This window comes from Strigops habroptila, chromosome 14 (assembly GCF_004027225.2).
Source record: "Strigops habroptila isolate Jane chromosome 14, bStrHab1.2.pri, whole genome shotgun sequence".
Lineage (NCBI taxonomy): Eukaryota > Metazoa > Chordata > Aves > Psittaciformes > Psittacidae > Strigops > Strigops habroptila.
The window spans coordinates 9,188,189-9,206,079 of record NC_044290.2 but is presented as its reverse complement, the minus strand read 5'-3'; the positions used below and the strand labels follow the sequence as shown (position 1 = coordinate 9,206,079).

Here is a 17,891-nt window from a genome sequence, read left to right as displayed (position 1 = left end):
AATCAAGGTTAAAGCTGTAAAGCTAAACTATTTGCTGGTACCGAAACTAATTTATGTAGGTCTTACAGATTTGTTACAACTAATATCAATTTTCCATGCTTATGAACTAATCACTGTTGTATGCTAAAAGGCTATTATGGTAAAGCATGGAAAGGCTTTAGGCTACTTTTAGCATGACTTTAAACACTATGTGTTCAAATATGTCTATAATACAAAGAAAATGAATGTGTACAAGTAAAGTAAAGGTAAATTCAGCCTGAGAATATTCGAGTCATAAATGAATATTTTCAGTATTACACACTTAGAGTTGGAACAACGTTTTTGAGTCATTTGGAAAGAACTCTTTTAAATTAATGGTGTTGCATAGATTGTTTGCAATCTCAGATGTAATTATAAATTCCAGTTTTGATTACTAGTTTCCTGTAAGGTGATGCAGTAGTTCAGCATCTGAATATTTCAGGGATGTTGCATACAACTTCAATAATTTATTACAAAATACTTATAAAGCCGTGGCCAGTTTTTCAGTGATTTTCAGTCTTGATGTTTATTCTTATAAAAGCAATTAAACTGGATAAAAGGAAATCCAGTTTGAGGGTTGGATTTTATGTGGTGGTATAACTTACTTTCGGTTGTGTCTTTGGCAGGGTGGAGAAGGAAAAGGCACAGGCAGTTGAACAACAGGCTAAGGTTAGTGAACAGAAGAAGGCAGAGGAATTCAAGGCCCAATTGGAGGCTCAACTAAAACACCAACGATTGGCTGCCCAGCAGGTGGGGGAGCTCTTGGTAGTCCCACCTGTCAGCAATATGCATTAAAATATGGCAAACACAGTTTATCCCTGTCTTATAAACACCATTTTTCAAGAGATTCCACTTCCTGTGCAAACTAAACCATCAAACAATGCTGTTCACACTGTGTGCATCCGTTATTTTGAAATGGGCTTACACCAAAGAGTTGCTTTGGGTTGCCTTTGGGGGGTGGGGTGGTTTACCATCTAATTCATTACGCTTTAAAAAGGTTTAGTTTGCTTCCATTTGAAAAGAAGGCTGAGAAGCATCAATCTCCAGGTAAGGTGTTCCTGTGGTATAATGAAAAGCTGACTTGGGAATACAACTGCATTTGCTCTTCATGCTCCAATCAAACTGCATCTTTTGATTTTATACTATCTGAAGTTGACTGAATGAAGCCTATTGGTAATTTTATGTGACTACATATAGATATGTGTGTATAGATGTGGTGTGTATGTATAAATGTATGCAATTAAAATTAGGAGACCAAATGCCATGTTGGTATTTCATGTACATTATTAAGAATTTTGCTTTTTTCCAACTTAGTCCTTTTTCATTTCATCTTCCCTGAAGGAAATATATTGTTAGTCAATAAGTATTTCTGATTTGTGGGCATTACCACAATGTAATACTAACCAAGCACTGGAATTTAGTTTAATAAATACAGAGATGATTCCAGTAACCTAGGGAAAAATGTTAGATGTGTTGGAATTTTAAAAGAGCTTACTGATACTGTCCCTTCACGAAGTGGCTCTCTAAATTGCATGTACCTTCTTGAAGGTTACAGCCCAGTTACAGCCCAGAAGGTTGCTGGGTAAGGTAAGGGGTTTTGAACCTAATTTTTTTAAGCAGGCTGCAAACTGGATTTACGGTTAAAAAAGTGATTTTTAAGATTACATTCTTAATGGTGCAGTAGAATGATACAGTCTTCTTTCTGTAAGTGGCAGGATCTCCGTGCAGGCAGCTCTAAACCTAGGAATGCTAGTAATAAACCATGTTAACGATGATGTACTGCTTACTGGCAGAGATGCAGGCTGTGTGCAAATGGTCAAAGCCAAATAGATGGATATTTGTCAAAGTTTTTTAACCTTTCAGATTGATCTGAGACTAAGTTTTCTTTAAAATAAAATATGCAGTGAAATTAACATAAACTGAGGATTTTAAAGATGCTATAAAGGAAAATTTCTGGCTGTGTCAAGGAGTCTCATGCTATAGGGTGTGGAAATAGCTTTTTCTTCACTCCTTTACAACCTGAACTAAAATCCTGCCAGAGTTCTTTATTTTCCAATACTGGGAAAGACAGCGTTTATTTTACAAACCCTGAAAATGCTAATTATCCCTTTGTTCATTTTTCTCCTGAATTCTACAGAAACGGCTGGAACAGCAGAAGCAGATACCTACAGTAGGTGTGTCCCCTGCAGTCACTACATCCAGCAGCACTGCAACTACTGTCTCAACACCACAGAAAGTTGTGGTAGGCCCTTTAACGGGCCCAGTCCCCACTGGAACCAAAGTAGTACTTACTACAAAAGTGGGTTCTCCAGCTACAGTAACATTCCAACAGAACAAGAATTTCCATCAGACTTTTGCAACTTGGGTTAAACAAGGCCAATCTTCAACAGGTAAGTAGCCATTTATCATGAAAAGAATACATGCTGGAGTTCAGCATATATATAGTACTTACATCTCCAGAATATGTATCATTATTACATTTCTTGTTATCTTTGCTCTTTAATCTCTTGCTATGTCAGCAGGACACTTCTGAGATATTACCTGTCTAATTTTCCTTTGTTCAGACTTGCTAGGTAGTCTTATTTCTGACCTGTCTCATTTATTACTCACAGTCGTTGTACTAGTAATCATTGATAATGAAAGCATTCTAAGCTGTAATGTACTGTATCCAAAAAAAGAATCTTTGCCAAAGAAAGCATGACACATTCAAAAATGATTGTAAAAATAGTTTGCTGTTTCATACTTGAAAAAGTCATTTCATGGACTAATTATTCTGCTCTAAAACTGACTGTTCTGTGTACCTCAATAGCCACTAGCACAGCTGCCACTTCAGCCACAACCATTGCCAGCACAGGGCAGACCTTCCAGATCTCAGGCAGTCCAGTAACGATGGCAGGGAAAGTGATAACTAAGCTGCCACTCCCTGCAAACAGCAAGATTGTTGCCGTCAATGTGCCATCAACTCAAGGAGGTAGGGGAAAGGGAACTGCATTAAATATGTGTTCCAGCTTGCTCATTCATTCTCCATTGACACGATTTTCCCAGTGAAGTAAACTGTGACTTAAAGGGGGAAAAAATATTTATGTTTCTAGAACTTGTTCCCCCCATATTGCATATTTGTGTCTGTAGGGGGAAAATGCAAGTGTTTTGCCTGTAAATTATTCTGCATCTCATAGTGCAGAATTAGGAGTTTTATTTTTAACAATGTGGAATGAAGCATGCTTTTTGTTAACCTAGATTATACATCAACAGAACAACTTTCTTCATGAAAGAAAAAAAAAGGCTGCTGTTCTTAGTTATTAATACCTACATCTGCTCTTCACTGATGAGCAAGAGTTTGGCTCCAAACTAAGATCAGGGATTTTCTTCTTGCCTCAAGAAGAGGATTTAATATTTTGAGATTTGTGAATGTGTATTGAACAGAAAAGCTCAATTCTCTGTCTCTGTTATATTTAGCATCCGAGGAAATCATGAAGGCTACTAGTTTTGTATTGAAATTTCTTAGGTGACAGGAAAAGCATTACCCAGTTTCTTCAGCACCACAAGCTTGTAGGTGAAAAGTGTTTAAACTGGTCTCCTACATTTTAAATTAATGAGATTGTAGCTTTTAATGGTTGTATAATATTAATTTGTGGCACCGTGACAATGCAAGGTCTTACTCAACAGTTACCATCAAACTGATCTTTGTGAAGATTCACTCTTTCTTTAATCTTTTCTAAAATACCTATTTCTTAACTTAAAATGTAGATGGACTATCAACAGAGTATATTGCTGCTTGTTTTTATAATGTGACAAAGGCTTTCCCAAGAAATCTTGACAGGCTCAAAGATGTTCTAGAAACCTGGAGACTGATTTTTAAATGCCATCCTGGAGTTGCAGTTACTTCTTCTGCTGCAATCACATCATTAATGAACTCTCAATTTTTCTTTAATTAGGTGTTGTTCAAGTTCAGCAAAAGGTATTGGGTATCATTCCATCAACTACAGGTGCAAGTCAAACATTTACTTCATTCCAGCCAAGGACAGCAACTGTAACCATTAGGCCAAATACCACGGGGACATTAGGAACAACAAGCACTTCACAAGTAAGATGTTTTTCTGATGATGTAATGCAAAAAAATATACTGCATGTATTTTAAGTTGTTTGCAGATATTAAAAGTTCTGTCTCGTCACTTTTCAATGGTTTTGGCTCATCTCAGCAATCCTTTATTCCAAAGAGGTACAACAATTCTCTCCAATTGGAAAAACCAATAGTTTAGAGCTTGGTAAGGTTAATGCTACGGGTATAGATAAAAAAATATTGGATCTGCTTGCATGTTGTCATTCCTTACTGTATTAAAACAACGAAACAAACAAAACCACCACCAAACTTCAGGCATATCCCAGTGACTTGTCTCATGTGTCCATTTTGGTGCATGTAGGTAGTGCAAGGGACACCGCTTCGCCCTGGTATGACAGTGATACGGACACCACTGCAGCAGTCAACACTTGGGAAGACCATCATTCGAACACCTGTGGTGGTGCAACAAGGTATTCTTCCAGCCAGTAGGTTCACTTTAATATTTAAATTTCCAGTGTGAAATCCATGGTTTGTTTCTTCATGCTTTCTGTGTCATATGTCCCAATACAAACATACCTCATTTTGATGTTTTCAAGTCCATAAGTCCATTCATTTAAAAAAGCCAAAAAAAAAATAATAATTGTGCATGAAGTCCATGAATTGAATTAAAATAGAGAACATTTTTCAGACATTTTTCAGTCAACCACACAGAGAAATGGTTTGTAAAGAAAATAGGTGTGCAAACTGCAGTGTTCGCTTCACTTGTCTGATGATTGCAAGTTGTTGTGATCAGAGGTTTGCTGTGTCTAATGGTTAAAATATTGGAAACATGTTTCTTATCACAAGTCATTCTCTTACAGGTCAGACGCAGCAAGTGGTCACTCAGATAATCAGGGGTCAGCCTGTCTCAACAGCAGTTTCTAGTACCAGCACAGCTTCTTCCAGTGCTGGCCAGAAAACAGTCACAAGTTCTGGAACACCACCTCAACAAACACAGCCACAAACCACGCCACAGCCCACTCGCCCTCAGCAGGGACAAGTGAAGCTTACTATGGCCCAGCTCACACAGCTAACACAAGGACAGGTAAAATGTTTTACAGCCTCTAAGCATGGAAATGTGCTAACACTTATCAAACCTTTGGGTGTATCCACTCATAAATGTGTGGTTTGGCCTTCATTTAGAATGGACCAATAGCATAATTACAGCCTGAAAGAAGCTTAAATATTTAAAGTTTTAAGTATTGCTTCCTGTTGTTTTCCCCAATAACGTGACTAGCATCAGGGAAGTTTAGCAGCATGGAAAAAGTCTTTGCATTAATAGCAGTAAGGGATGTAATTATTTTGCATGGCCTCCAGAACGTAATGTTCATTCCTTGTCTTTTTGACTTGGTGTGAAGATTTAGTTTTCGTTCGTGTTATCCACAGTGTTAGAGGAAAAATTACAGTATCTGGAACTGGAGGAGGAAAAAGTTCATACAGCTTCTGCTCAGATCATGGAGGTCTGCTGGCAAAAATAAGCTTAGAGTCAAGCATAGGGTAAAAAGAGACTCCTGTGAGTTACAGATCTGATGCTTGGTTAGGAAATGTTTTCAGTGCAATGGTAGAAGTACTGAATTCTGAAATTCAAAACCCTAATTATTCTGATTTTCAGCAAAATCTGTCTAAGAATTAATCACTAATACATCAATATTACCTTTTTTCTAGGGTGGCAGTCAAGGATTAACTGTGGTAATTCAGGGACAAGGTCAAACTACTGGTCAATTACAATTAATCCCTCAGGGTGTGACTGTAATACCTGGTCCAGGACAACAGCTTATGCAAGCAGCTATGCCAAATGGTACAATTCAGAGATTTCTTTTCACCCCACTACCAGCAGCTGCTACTACAGCTAGCACAACTACAACAACAGTTTCTACTTCAACCTCAGGTAACCAGTGTTCTATTCTGCAGAAAAAAAAGCTTCAGTGTCAGGTGCATGGGAGTGTTTTATGCAGTTGGAGATGGTCTGTTATTACAGTAAATTGGTTGGAAGTGTATTATAATCCTAGAAATCTCTTGAATTTCTGCATAGAGCTTTACAATAGTTCTAAAAGGTTTGAATTAGTGAGGCTCATTGATGTGTCACTTGAAATTAATGGAATACTTGTTTTCATCCTTCATAGCTACAGGGGAGCAGAAGCAAGCTCCACAGGCACAGCCAACATCAGCGCTGCCACCAGCTCAGCTGCAGCCTCAGAGTCAGCAGCAAGGCCAGCCTCAAGTACAGAATCAGAGTACTCAGCCCGTGCTGCCGGCCCAGCCGCAGGCTCCTCAGCCAGCGCTTCAGCCTGAAGCTCAGAGCCAGCCTGAAGCTCAGACTGCAGCATCCGCTGACTCTCCAGTCACACCTGAAGCACAGTCATCTAAATCTCCAGTTCAGTCTCCAGCACAGACCCAGGCTCAAGGGCAGTCTCCAGTGCAAGTCCAGAGTCAGCCGCAGACTGCAATCCTTCCACAAGGCCAGTCCCAAGTCCAGCCTCAGCAACCAGCTCAGGTGCAGACTACAACCCAACAACAGATTCAGATGCAGCCCCATGCTCCCATACAAATTCAAGCGCAGCTGCAGCAATCACAACCTCAGGTTCAGACTTCGGTCTCAACCCTTCCAACTACTCAAAGTTTAAATCAGGTTCCTGTGCAATCCCCAACTCGTCCTCAGCTGCAACTTCAGCAGCCTCCAACAAAACTTATTACAGTGCCTCAGCTTCAGCAACAAGTCCAAGTTCTCTCTCAGCTTCAGTCACATGTTGTGGCTCAGATACAAGCCCAACAAGGCAGTGTGCCCCAGCAGATCAAGCTTCAGTTACCTATTCAGATCCAACAAACTAGCCCAGTACAGGCTCACCAGATTCAGAATGTGGTAACAGTTCAAGCAGCTAGTGTTCAGGAGCAGCTGCAGAGAGTTCAGCAGCTCAGAGAGCAGCAACAGAAGAAAAAGCAGCAACAGATAGAATTTAAACGTGAGCACACCCTTCAGGCTTCTAATCAAAGTGACATTATCCAGAAACAGGTAAAGTTAACAGAAGGAAATTAAAACTTAATGAATGAAAAAAAAAATCTCATTTTAAATGCCTGTTCTTGTTAACCATGTTAATACATTTGATAGGCAGTTAATTTGATTCTGTCAAAGTTAGTGCACGATTGCTTTTGGCAACTTAATTAAATATTCTAGGTTAATTCACAGCACATCAAGTCAGTTGTACCATGTTTGCAGTCTTCTGGCACCTGGATTCAACTTACCACTAGCTGCTGGGACAATCTTATCTTTATTCTCAGTTCAGGAAAGACAGGGTGTAGAGAGGAGAGCTGATGTTCAGAACACATGTACAATACTTTCATTACCTGCTGTAGAAAACTGAGGTTTCAAAGAGGTATCTGAAATGTAATGTTGTTGGATGGCTGCAGGGCTTAAAAAAATACATATATGATAGGCTGTTACCATTTTTTAAATGAAACAACCAGTCACTGAAGGAATACTGTCAATTTACATTTAGTCCCTAGGTTTAAACTTGACATAAACAGAATACCCTACTCGGGGGGGGGGGGGTGGTGTTAGTTTTCAATTCAATTTTCAAGTATTGGCTTTAAACAAGCGCTGCCCCCGATAAAATCAGTTTTCTTTTGTCACTTACTGAACTTAGGAAATGTCCTGGTTCTCCCAGTGATAATACGAAATACTGGCTAAAGCTTTCATATTTTATTTTGGATTCTGTATCGTCCTACAGGTGGTTATGAAACAGAATGCTGTCATAGAGCACTTGAAACAGAAGAAGACACTGACTCCTGCAGAGAGGGAAGAAAATCAGAGGTGAATGTGCACCTTTAGATGTGACAGTTTTACATTTATAATGTCTTTGAATGGTGGCATAATGAAACACTGGTTTGTAAAACTCTGCTTAAAGGAACTTTGCTATTTCAAAATCAGTTAAAGTAACACTCAGAAGTAATTTTCATAATGACGTTCTTTAAGTAATTGAATTCTGTGTATTCTCAATTTTAATTTAATTTTATGTTTTTAAGTGTATTCCATGTGTTTGGAGCTGGCCACTGTTTTTAAATTCAAGATAAAAACCACCCTTAAAGGAGCACAGAATGGAGAATTAAGGGTTCTGATGCAAAAAAAGAGCCTGATTTTTGTTTGTCTTTTGTTAGAGCAGTGTATTTCCATTCTTGTCCACTCTACAGAAGGAATGTGGGAGTTGGAAGACAGTGCTATTCGACAAACACTTGAAGCTGCTGAACACAGATTTGGAGTGTTTGGGGTTATTTTGACTCCTTTTCACTCATGCAGTTGCTTCAATTGGATAATCACATGTGTGTGTGTTGTCAGATAGTAGGAAAAATAACTGTTTTCTATAACATTTTGATCATCAAATCAGAGTACAAGCTCAGCTGATTACAACAGTATCACTAGGTGCTACTTGCTAGTATATTACTTATGTCACCAAAATACAAATGTGTATCAAAAGACAATATGTCTGAGTAAGTACAGAGTTGAAGCAGCTACTTGTCCCAGCCATTGCTGTTTTGTTGTTTGCTTTCAGCTCATTTGTCAATGGGAGTTCTTTCTCATGGTCACTCTGGCAACAAGAAGCATTTAGTTTTCTAGTGGGTTCGAAATAGAACAGGAACAGAAAAGGAAATTCAGAAGAACTAAAATGCATTCATTGTCTATTTGAAATGTAAAATAAATGAAAATTTAAGAACAAGTGAGCAGGAAAAGAGATTTATGAGCAGGAAAAGAGCTGAGTGTACAACAAACATGAAAAATAAATGCTGAGTTGTCATTAGTGAAGCAATTTGGAGCTGGTTTATAGTGATTTCTAAAAAATGAAATGTATTTGTCAGTCCTTATGCCAAAACACAAAAACTTAGTAATATGTTGTGGTCACTGGAGGGTAGAAATGTATGGTTTAGAAGTTAACGGGCTTCTGATTTGCTTTCATCCTATATCAGAATAAACAGAATCCAGCTCTTTCAAACATGCTTGTGGAAACTGAACTGAATGAAAATATCTCTCATCATACTAAAGCCTAAGCTTTGTTAGGAGTTTTATAGGGAAAGGGGAGGAATGATCAGTACACAGATCAGTTAAATGAAATTGGGACTGGCCCTCTTGAGCCTAACTAGGGACTTGATCCCTCCCACTGGTGGTCTAGTAAATAAGTGTGAGTGGGAGCAACGTGTGTTATTAAATTCACCTTGCACGTCTTAAGAAATGTAATAATTTAACTTGCAGAGATTGGAGAATTAAATGATTCTGCATTCTCAACTGGGGATAAATTGGCAGCAAAGCACAATGTCCTCTTTCTTTATTTCTTCCCCAGAATGATTGTGTGCAACCAAGTCATGAAATACATTCTGGATAAGATTGACAAAGAAGAAAAACAGGCAGCTAAGAAACGAAAGCGAGAAGAGAGTGTGGAACAGAAGCGTAGTAAACAGAACGCTACTAAGCTCTCGGCTCTGCTTTTCAAGCATAAAGAACAGCTGAAAGCTGAAATATTAAAGAAAAGAGCACTTCTGGACAAAGAACTACAAATTGAAGTGCAGGTAAGGACTGTTATTCTGAAAGATTGTAAGCTGGGGAGAATGTTTCTGTGTTTATGTTTGCTCAGCAAGATTTTAAGGAAACATGCAGGAAGAAGTTGTGGCTGTAGATGCACGGATCTCTGTGAAACATGTCCTTTTTTATGCTGCTTGTTTTTCACCTGCACTGAAATTACCTTGTTTCCTGAAACAGCTTCTGATAAATTGCAGCCAGTGTGTCATAGTAGGCCAAGAGCGTCATCCCTTACTGTTATGTGAGTTGTAGGTTAAGCACACTAAAGATCTATATATTTAAATGCCGTTAATTATTTTCTTCTGGTGAACATGGGGATTTATGTCTAGATTTTAATACTGTCCTGGAATAATCATATGAAGTGCCTCCCTCTCTATTTAATACACTTCAGGAGGAGCTAAAGAGAGACTTATCTAAAATTAAGAAAGAAAAAGAAAAAGCCCAGGCAGCTGCTGCTGCTGCAGCCGCCGCCGCTGCTGCAGCCGCTGCCGCCGCCGCTGCACCGCCACCACCGCCGCCACCACTGCCACCACCGCCACCGCAGCAGCACGCAGCCAGCGTCACCTCCTCCTCCTCCACCACAGTCCCAATGCCAGTCTCCTCCCAGAAGAGAAAGCGAGAGGAGGAGAAAGATTCATCAGCGTCCAAGTCCAAGAAAAAGAAAATGATTTCTACTACCTCAAAGGAAACAAAGAAGGACACAAAGCTTTACTGCATCTGCAAAACGCCTTATGACGAGTCTAAGTGAGTAGTAAATGCTACAGCCTTTTACTCTGAATTCTTAGCTGTAGGTTTAGTATTTAGCTGTTAGTGCAAGGTAGTTCTAGAACTGGAGATAGAGTATCAGGTGTTATTGCAGAGATCACTAAGGTATAAAGAATAAAGTCTCTGTTTCCACTAGCAGTTACAAAACTATTAACATACTTGATTTATACTCTCAATGTACATGATTTATATTTCCACTTGTTTGCATGTTTCCATTGTATGACCTTTCTGTCTCACATGCACATACTCTTTTCTTTTTTCCTCCGCTCTGTTATTCTTTCTTTTGCCGTTTTGCCTCTGCCTCAGAAGCAAGTGACAATTTGGTTTGAGCAGTTTCTCATGGACAAGTAGCTGATGTTCTTTAGAAATACCTTTGGTGCCGCCTTTCAATAAATGACCTTTTTTTGTAAGTCAGTAGCCAGTAAAAGGGGTTCCATGTCACTGGAACCCGGACTGCAGTTCACTTTGGACAATGTTCCAGGAAGAGACAGTTTCTGTGTGTTATAGTTTACATCCCAAAGTTGATAAAAAATGAATATGTAGCATTTGACAAAGTGAAAACTGCAGCTCTGTGTACTTTGATTCTGACTGTGAAAGAGGAAAAAAGCTTATGCTACGTACAAAGCTTGTGAAGACATTTAGTAAGTGGTGGAGTGGAAGATTCGGTGGATTGCTTTAGGTGGAAGTGACTAACATCAGTAGTTAGTAATGGTGAACTTGTAGCTGTGTAGAGGTGCATGTAAGTCAAATTTGACTTCAGCCCAGTTCCAAGTGAGTATGTATCTGCTTAACAAGTGGCAATAGCAAAAAGTATTAACTGGTGGCATTTGGTGGTGGTTTAAGTGCTGATAAGCATAGAGGTGGAGTAGTGCTTTCACTCCAGCAATGGTTCTTCATTCCAAAAGTAGGGCCAGGACTAGAGGATCTCTTGAGGTTCCTTCTAGCCTTTTTAGGGTGTTAATTTATTATTTTTAATGAAGTTGAGGTCTTTGGGGGATTTTTAACCTTGGTTGTTCAGTAGGTCTGACCATTATACCAGTGTGGGATACTGGACTGCTCTCTGTGCTACCACTACTATAGAAATAGCAGAGTTCATGCCCTGGTTGTTAATTCACCATTATATCTAAGTTGAAAGAACTGTCACAAAAATAAAGAGAAGATGAACAAATTTTGTGAGCAAAAGGATTTGATTGGCAGACTAAACAGTTCTGTTGAGTCTGGTGGGCATTTGAGAAAGCTGATGACAAATGTGGGCATCGCATGAATTTTGGTAGCCTGAATAGAGAACTGTGCTTAAATGCACAGAGTAAAACTCGAAGAAAATGGTATGTTAATAACTCAGTAGTATCCTCAGCAATATGATAGAGTTCTGCTGCTTGCTTTTTGTGAATTCTAAGTTTTTATGTTCTTACAAATGATGACTGTGCTGTTGAACTACATTGTCCTTTCACTGCTTGGAAAGGGATTAGTCAAGTTCTAAAACAGATTTCTGGTAAACATTTTTATTTTTTATTTTTTTTATATATATATGTAGGCATCTTCTTTGTGCTGGTGTCTCTTTTCTACTTCAGAAAAAGAGAAAGGTGCTGATTTGTGGTATTTTATGAATACCCTATGCATTTTTTAGGATGTAATAAATCTGCAATAACACATTTTGTTCTCATTTGCGGTACTCCAGGGTTACAGGGATTTGCTCAGATGGTTTTCGAGGATGGTCAGTAAGGGTATCTTTCAAGGATGGTCAGTAAGTAGGAATCATTCTACGATTCCTGCTTGGATTCTGACTTATTTGTTTGTGTGACACCTGCTGCACATTCTAGTGGCGAGGTTTAGCATCTGCACCTAAATACAAGTGTGCTTCTGTGTCATCAGGAGGAAACAAACGCTGTCCCTTTTGGGGAGAGGAGACAGGCTCAGTCCTTGTTGGTGGCTGTCAGAAGGAGCTGTATCTGTCCATTCGTTATAGAAGGTTGGCTTGTGTGATTGGTTTTAATTTGAAAACTAAGAGAAAAGGCAGGATCTGAGTATCTGGGGTGTATCCAGAGGCCCAAGAAATCAGAGGTGCTCGTTCTGTGGAGTATGTGCTAGCTACAGTCCTGTTGCTAGTGCATAGTATTGGTGAGTGGTGCTTGCAGGCCGATGGACTAGGACAGCAGTAATTCCTACAGCAGCACATGGCAGGTGGTCAGTGGTCTCCAAAAACCCAAGAAGATCAAGGTTCTGAGTCAGCTTGCTTTTGCTTAGGCAGAGAGAATGGATGTGTAACTTCGCCCATCTGGTTGTCACTAGTCATAGGTATGTTTTGAGCTCTCCATACACAAAATGACAAACATCCTGGCATAATATTTTACAGTTTTGTCACATCATTCTGTGCAAGGTCCCATTCACGTGATTGTGTACCTGGTTCCCTTCACTTCGTGTCATACCACATCTGGTTCCGTCACATAGCTGTGTCTGAGAGTAGACATTATTCTCTGAAGAATGGTCCACATTCCAATTTGTTGCAATTTTGAGTAGTTTAAGATCTGTTTTTCAGTGAGTTCCCCTTCCCCCAAAAAAAGAAGTAAATTACAACCACCATATCCTGACCCCATTTTCTTTCGTATCATGTTATACCAATATGTATCCTACACATGGCTGGTATGCATGTTCTTTGTAGTATACTTGTAACTCCTAGTTGGTGTTTGCGCTTTGCTTTTGTTTTTTAAATTAACTGAGACCTACATTTTCAAATCTTAAGGAAACGTTTCAGTGGCTTTTGAGCTGCGGTTTTGAAAATGTAAATCTTTTCCTTTGGCCTTGTCTTTTTGTGCCTTTTACAGTTTTCCGCACACAGATTGGAGACAGACGTTTTTAGCCCAGTTTTGTTCAAAAGTCTGGTTACATATTGATGTGCATTTAAATGAACTGTCAATTTAAAATTGACCCATGCGACCTTACTGACAGTGTAGCTGCAGCATGAGATGCTAGTTTGTAAGGCTAGAATGCTAGGAAGCAGGGAAACTGTGACAATTGAAGAAAGTAGGCCAGCAAAGACAGTGCATCAGAGAGAAATGCAGGGAAAAGTGCCATGCCATTTGAAATGACAATTACATTGTCATTTTCATTGTGAATACTTTTAGGTTCTATATTGGCTGTGATCTTTGTACTAACTGGTATCATGGAGAATGTGTTGGCATCACAGAAAAGGAGGCTAAGAAAATGGATGTGTACATCTGTAATGATTGTAAACGGGCACAAGAGGGCAGCAGTGAGGAATTGTACTGTATCTGCAGAACACCTTATGATGAGTCACAGTGAGTTCTGATAAGAACCTCTTATTTAATGTTTAGGTAGCAAACTGCTCTGACTGTGGTTACCTGTTCCTTGCAAAGAAAAAAACCAAAGAAGTTATTCTGCATATGTTGTATTCGTTTGTGATACAAATTGCTTTTCAGTAATTGTCTTCCTCTCCAAAATGTTTGTGTACAGTAAATGTTGAGGGAAAGGGAAGTTTTCAGGGTGGTCACAATGTGTTGGGTTTAAAATAAGTACTTTAAATGGGGGTTGATTTGCTTTTTCTTTCTTTTTTTTTTTTTGACAAGGGATGGTTAGAAAGACTAAAAGACAAATGTATTTAGTGGAATTTTTGTGCTTTAATCTGATGTGGATGAAAGCATAATTTTCGTATGGGGGTAAATGGTTGGTATCTTTTACTGTAAGGCTTTGTGTCACAGAATACTCCTTCTGTGTGCAGCTACGAGACTGAAGATTCCATATGCAAAATGTTTGTACAGAGTGCAACAAGAGCCCTAGCTATAGTCCAGTTTGTGCAAAATGTATCTTGAATTGGTTTGGGTACTGGTGGGGTGAGAGTTCTGGCGTTACCTGTTCCTTCCAACGATAAAGCAGAGGAATGACTTTTGAAATCTTGATTGCTTGAAAGTGCCTAGTGTAAAATGTAGGAGCTAATTTTGACATGGTCTGTGATTTAGCCTGTTTGTAAATACAAAAGCAGTTGGAGTAGTGTAATTAGAATTTGTCTGTCTGAAAGATCATTTTACACTCTTGTATTTAATCGTGCCAAGTATCTTGCTTGTGTGCAGGGGATTGCAGGTTTATGTATTTAAATGTAACCTTTAAATTCGACAGATCAAGTCACTAACATTGCTTTTGATCTCACAGATTTTACATTGGCTGCGACCGATGTCAGAACTGGTATCACGGGCGCTGTGTTGGCATTTTACAAAGTGAGGCAGATCTCATTGATGAATACGTGTGTCCACAATGTCAGTCCACAGAAGATGCCATGACTGTGCTCAGTCCACTAACCGATAAAGATTACGAAGGTTTAAGAAGAGTACTACGTTCCTTACAGGTGAGAATTGCAGCAAAGAGGAATGCTTTAGTGTACAGGACATATCTATGAGTCTTGGAGTCAGTTTTGATTTCTCAGAGCTTTGAGACTTTATGAAAAGGCATTTTTTTGGTGAGAAATGCCATCGTGTCAGCTGCAGACTTGATTGGCATTATTGTGCAGAGGAACATTTACAGTAGTTTGTATATCACTGCTTCTGAGTTAGTGAAACTGAACAATCTCTTCAGTGGAAGGCTTTTAGAGGAAGCGGGTTTACTTAGAATACCAAAAGGCAGAGTGGAAGCCCAGCTGCACAGGATGTACAAGGTGCAATGTTCAGTTCTCAGATTAGTTTTCTATGATTTGTAATCTACACTTCTGTGCTTCCATCTCTGAGGTATTAGATTTCAGTGGTGTTCTCATGGAAAGTAAATGATGGCATCCTGATAATAAGAATTACATCAATTACAACATTTCTCATTTATCTGTCACTCCCAGATATGCTTTTCTGCTACAACTGTGAAGAATTCAGAATTTTGGTAAAATAATTGTGTGGTAACAGAGATCCTCAGAGATTGGTTATTTCGCTTTGTCTTATATTTTGCAGACATTCATGAAAACAAATTAATTTTAGAGCACATGGAAGCGAAAGCAGTGGCTGATTTCTAGGTGTGAAGTGCCAGGCACTCTCAGTAAATTCAGTACACACTTTTCTGTGCAGGCAGTTCAGCACAGCATCCTGTTCTGTCTGAATTTCACACTGTTTCCTGTTCTGAAGACCAACTACTCTCATTGACATCGAGCTTTAAAACTTTACCCAGTCATCAGATGAGCACTAGTTAGCTTTTCAGATAGTGCTGCACTACTTCCTTAAATCCAACTCTAGATCCCAACAGATAAAGGTATAATGAATAATATTTAGTTACTAAATAGTGCTAATTTAACTTTATTTTTTATACAATTGTATTGTGTTTCCCTGACAGGCTCACAAGATGGCATGGCCGTTCCTAGAACCAGTAGATCCCAATGATGCACCAGATTATTATGGTGTTATTAAAGAACCAATGGGTGAGTGTTTCTGAGCAGTAGAGTGTGTGGATTGGGGGTTGTGAATAGCAAATGAATCACCTGCTGACCATTTCCAGCAAGGATCTTAAAGACATGTTTTGCAGGACACACAGTTTTTGCAGCTGAAACAATGTGATTTATCATTGATTTATTTAGAGGGTTGATATAGCTACATTTAGGCTGACTCCTTAACCTTAAATACTGTCAATCTAACATACAACATGTGAAATTCAGGGGTGCAGTAGGATAGAATTCTTGGGTTTAAATTATTTCAAGAGGATAATTTTGCTGTGTTTTTCTTTGCTTGGGGTTCTTCTCTTTGCGCATCAGTTCCTCCTATAATTTGTGGAGTATTTCCTCTAGAGTTTGAGGAAGAAATGGTGCAAATACACTTAAGTGATGGAGTTTAAAACTATCTTCATCTAACTTGAGAGAATACTAAATTTCATAATGTATGTAATTTGTCTTTAAAGGTCTATGAACAAGAATTGATTCAAATGTTGTGTATTTGGGGGAAAGTGGAAGAGGAGATGCTGCAGCTTTACAGTGTTTTACTCTGATCTGACCAGACCTTACCAGTTAGCTGGAAATAAGCTAGATAAACACTTAATTGTGAAACCTCTTGGGAAGATCTATCTCCTGCCAGAAATGGTGTTGCTAAACATTATTCCTTTACAGTTACTGAACCAATACCTTTACATCTGTCTAAATGAGAGCTAAGATATCATTTGAGCTTTCCCACCTACTTCTTACTGAGCCTAGAAATAGGAAAGTTAAATTTAGTATCTTGGCAAAATCATAGTGTGTTGACTGAAAAGAATATTTTGCTTAGAAATTGTGTCCTTCTCTGTTCCAGAGTTTTGGGTTGGGCCGTTATGAAAACGATAAACAGCTCCTATTCCATAATTTATAAGGAAAGCTCAAATAATAATGTAATGAAGCATATAATGATTGAACAAAGTAAACAAAAGTGCATTGAGTCCTTTCTGGCTTAACCAGCAGTAAAATACACTTGTAAGCATACAAGTCAATATCTGTAAAATACACTTGGTGGTCCAGGCCCATCTACGTTTGTTTTCACACATTATGGCATTACTGGCATTTCAAAATAAGCACTTCAAGAGCATTTTCCAAGGGCAGGTCACTGTTTTTCCAGCTAAAAGTGCCACTATACATTTAGACAACTATATTTATCATCAGCAGATCTTGTTCCTCTCGCTCATTTTCATTTACATTTGCATTAAAATAGGACAATTACTGCTTACTTCACCATTCTGGCCTTGCTAATGTGTCTAGTTAGTAAGAATGAGAGCATTAGCATTTTGCATGATCCTGCACTTGAATCTCCTTCATCTGGGACATGATAATGTGCATATGCCCTTGAAAATTGATAATTCATTCAAAACAAGTCATGATCCGAAGCTTTAGAGGGCTCTTACGTGCACACATACGACTGTTGGTCTCAGTGAGGGCTGTCAATAAAGTACAAGTAACTGAATCCAGATTGTCTGACCTTTTTCCCTTAATTTCTTCAGAAAAAACAAATAGCTTCCTTCAAAAAACCCAAGATTTCCAAGGTCATTTTGATACTTGCATTTTAATTCAGCTACGCTTACATACTCATGCATAAGTGTTTATTCTGAAGGAGGCCTCATAGTGTCACCACGTCACAAGCAGCATTCCTGGCAAAGCAGCTAACTCTGATGGGCTGTTACCCACAAGCTCAACAATGTAAACTTGTGTTGAGGGTAAAAATGTGTCATTTTAAGAATCTTTGGTTTCTTTCCAGACCTTGCCACCATGGAGGAGAGGATACTGAAACGTTACTACAAGAAAGTCACGGAGTTTGTGGCAGATATGACCAAAATTTTTGATAACTGTCGTTACTACAATCCAAGTGACTCCCCTTTTTACCAATGTGCAGAAGTTCTTGAATCATTCTTTGTACAGAAACTAAAAGGATTTAAGGCAAGCAGGTAAGCTGAAGTGTTCCTCATCATAAATGTTCTGTTGTCCTCTAAAACCTCCTTGATGCTTTTATA

At 38.8% G+C, this 17,891-nt stretch overlaps 1 protein-coding gene across 18 annotated transcripts in view; it reads left to right on the top strand.

Moving 5' to 3' along the window:
• Window positions 1–17,891, top strand: part of BPTF (bromodomain PHD finger transcription factor) — a 54,920-nt gene that overhangs the window by 32,991 nt on the left and 4,038 nt on the right. For 6 of the 18 annotated variants that reach the window (XM_030506332.1, XM_030506339.1, XM_030506329.1 and 3 more), the window contains 15 exons: window positions 645–768; window positions 2,156–2,408; window positions 2,828–2,989; window positions 3,954–4,102; window positions 4,440–4,563; window positions 4,939–5,162; window positions 5,783–6,005; window positions 6,241–7,127; window positions 7,843–7,925; window positions 9,445–9,670; window positions 10,072–10,424; window positions 13,568–13,741; window positions 14,610–14,802; window positions 15,765–15,849; window positions 17,639–17,825. In XM_030506332.1, coding sequence (XP_030362192.1) covers window positions 645–768; window positions 2,156–2,408; window positions 2,828–2,989; window positions 3,954–4,102; window positions 4,440–4,563; window positions 4,939–5,162; window positions 5,783–6,005; window positions 6,241–7,127; window positions 7,843–7,925; window positions 9,445–9,670; window positions 10,072–10,424; window positions 13,568–13,741; window positions 14,610–14,802; window positions 15,765–15,849; window positions 17,639–17,825 — 3,447 coding nt within the window. The remainder of the gene's footprint in view (window positions 1–644; window positions 769–2,155; window positions 2,409–2,827; window positions 2,990–3,953; window positions 4,103–4,439; window positions 4,564–4,938; window positions 5,163–5,782; window positions 6,006–6,240; window positions 7,128–7,842; window positions 7,926–9,444; window positions 9,671–10,071; window positions 10,425–13,567; window positions 13,742–14,609; window positions 14,803–15,764; window positions 15,850–17,638; window positions 17,826–17,891) is intronic. The other 12 variants (XM_030506335.1, XM_030506340.1, XM_030506333.1 and 9 more) reach the window with 11 other exon arrangements.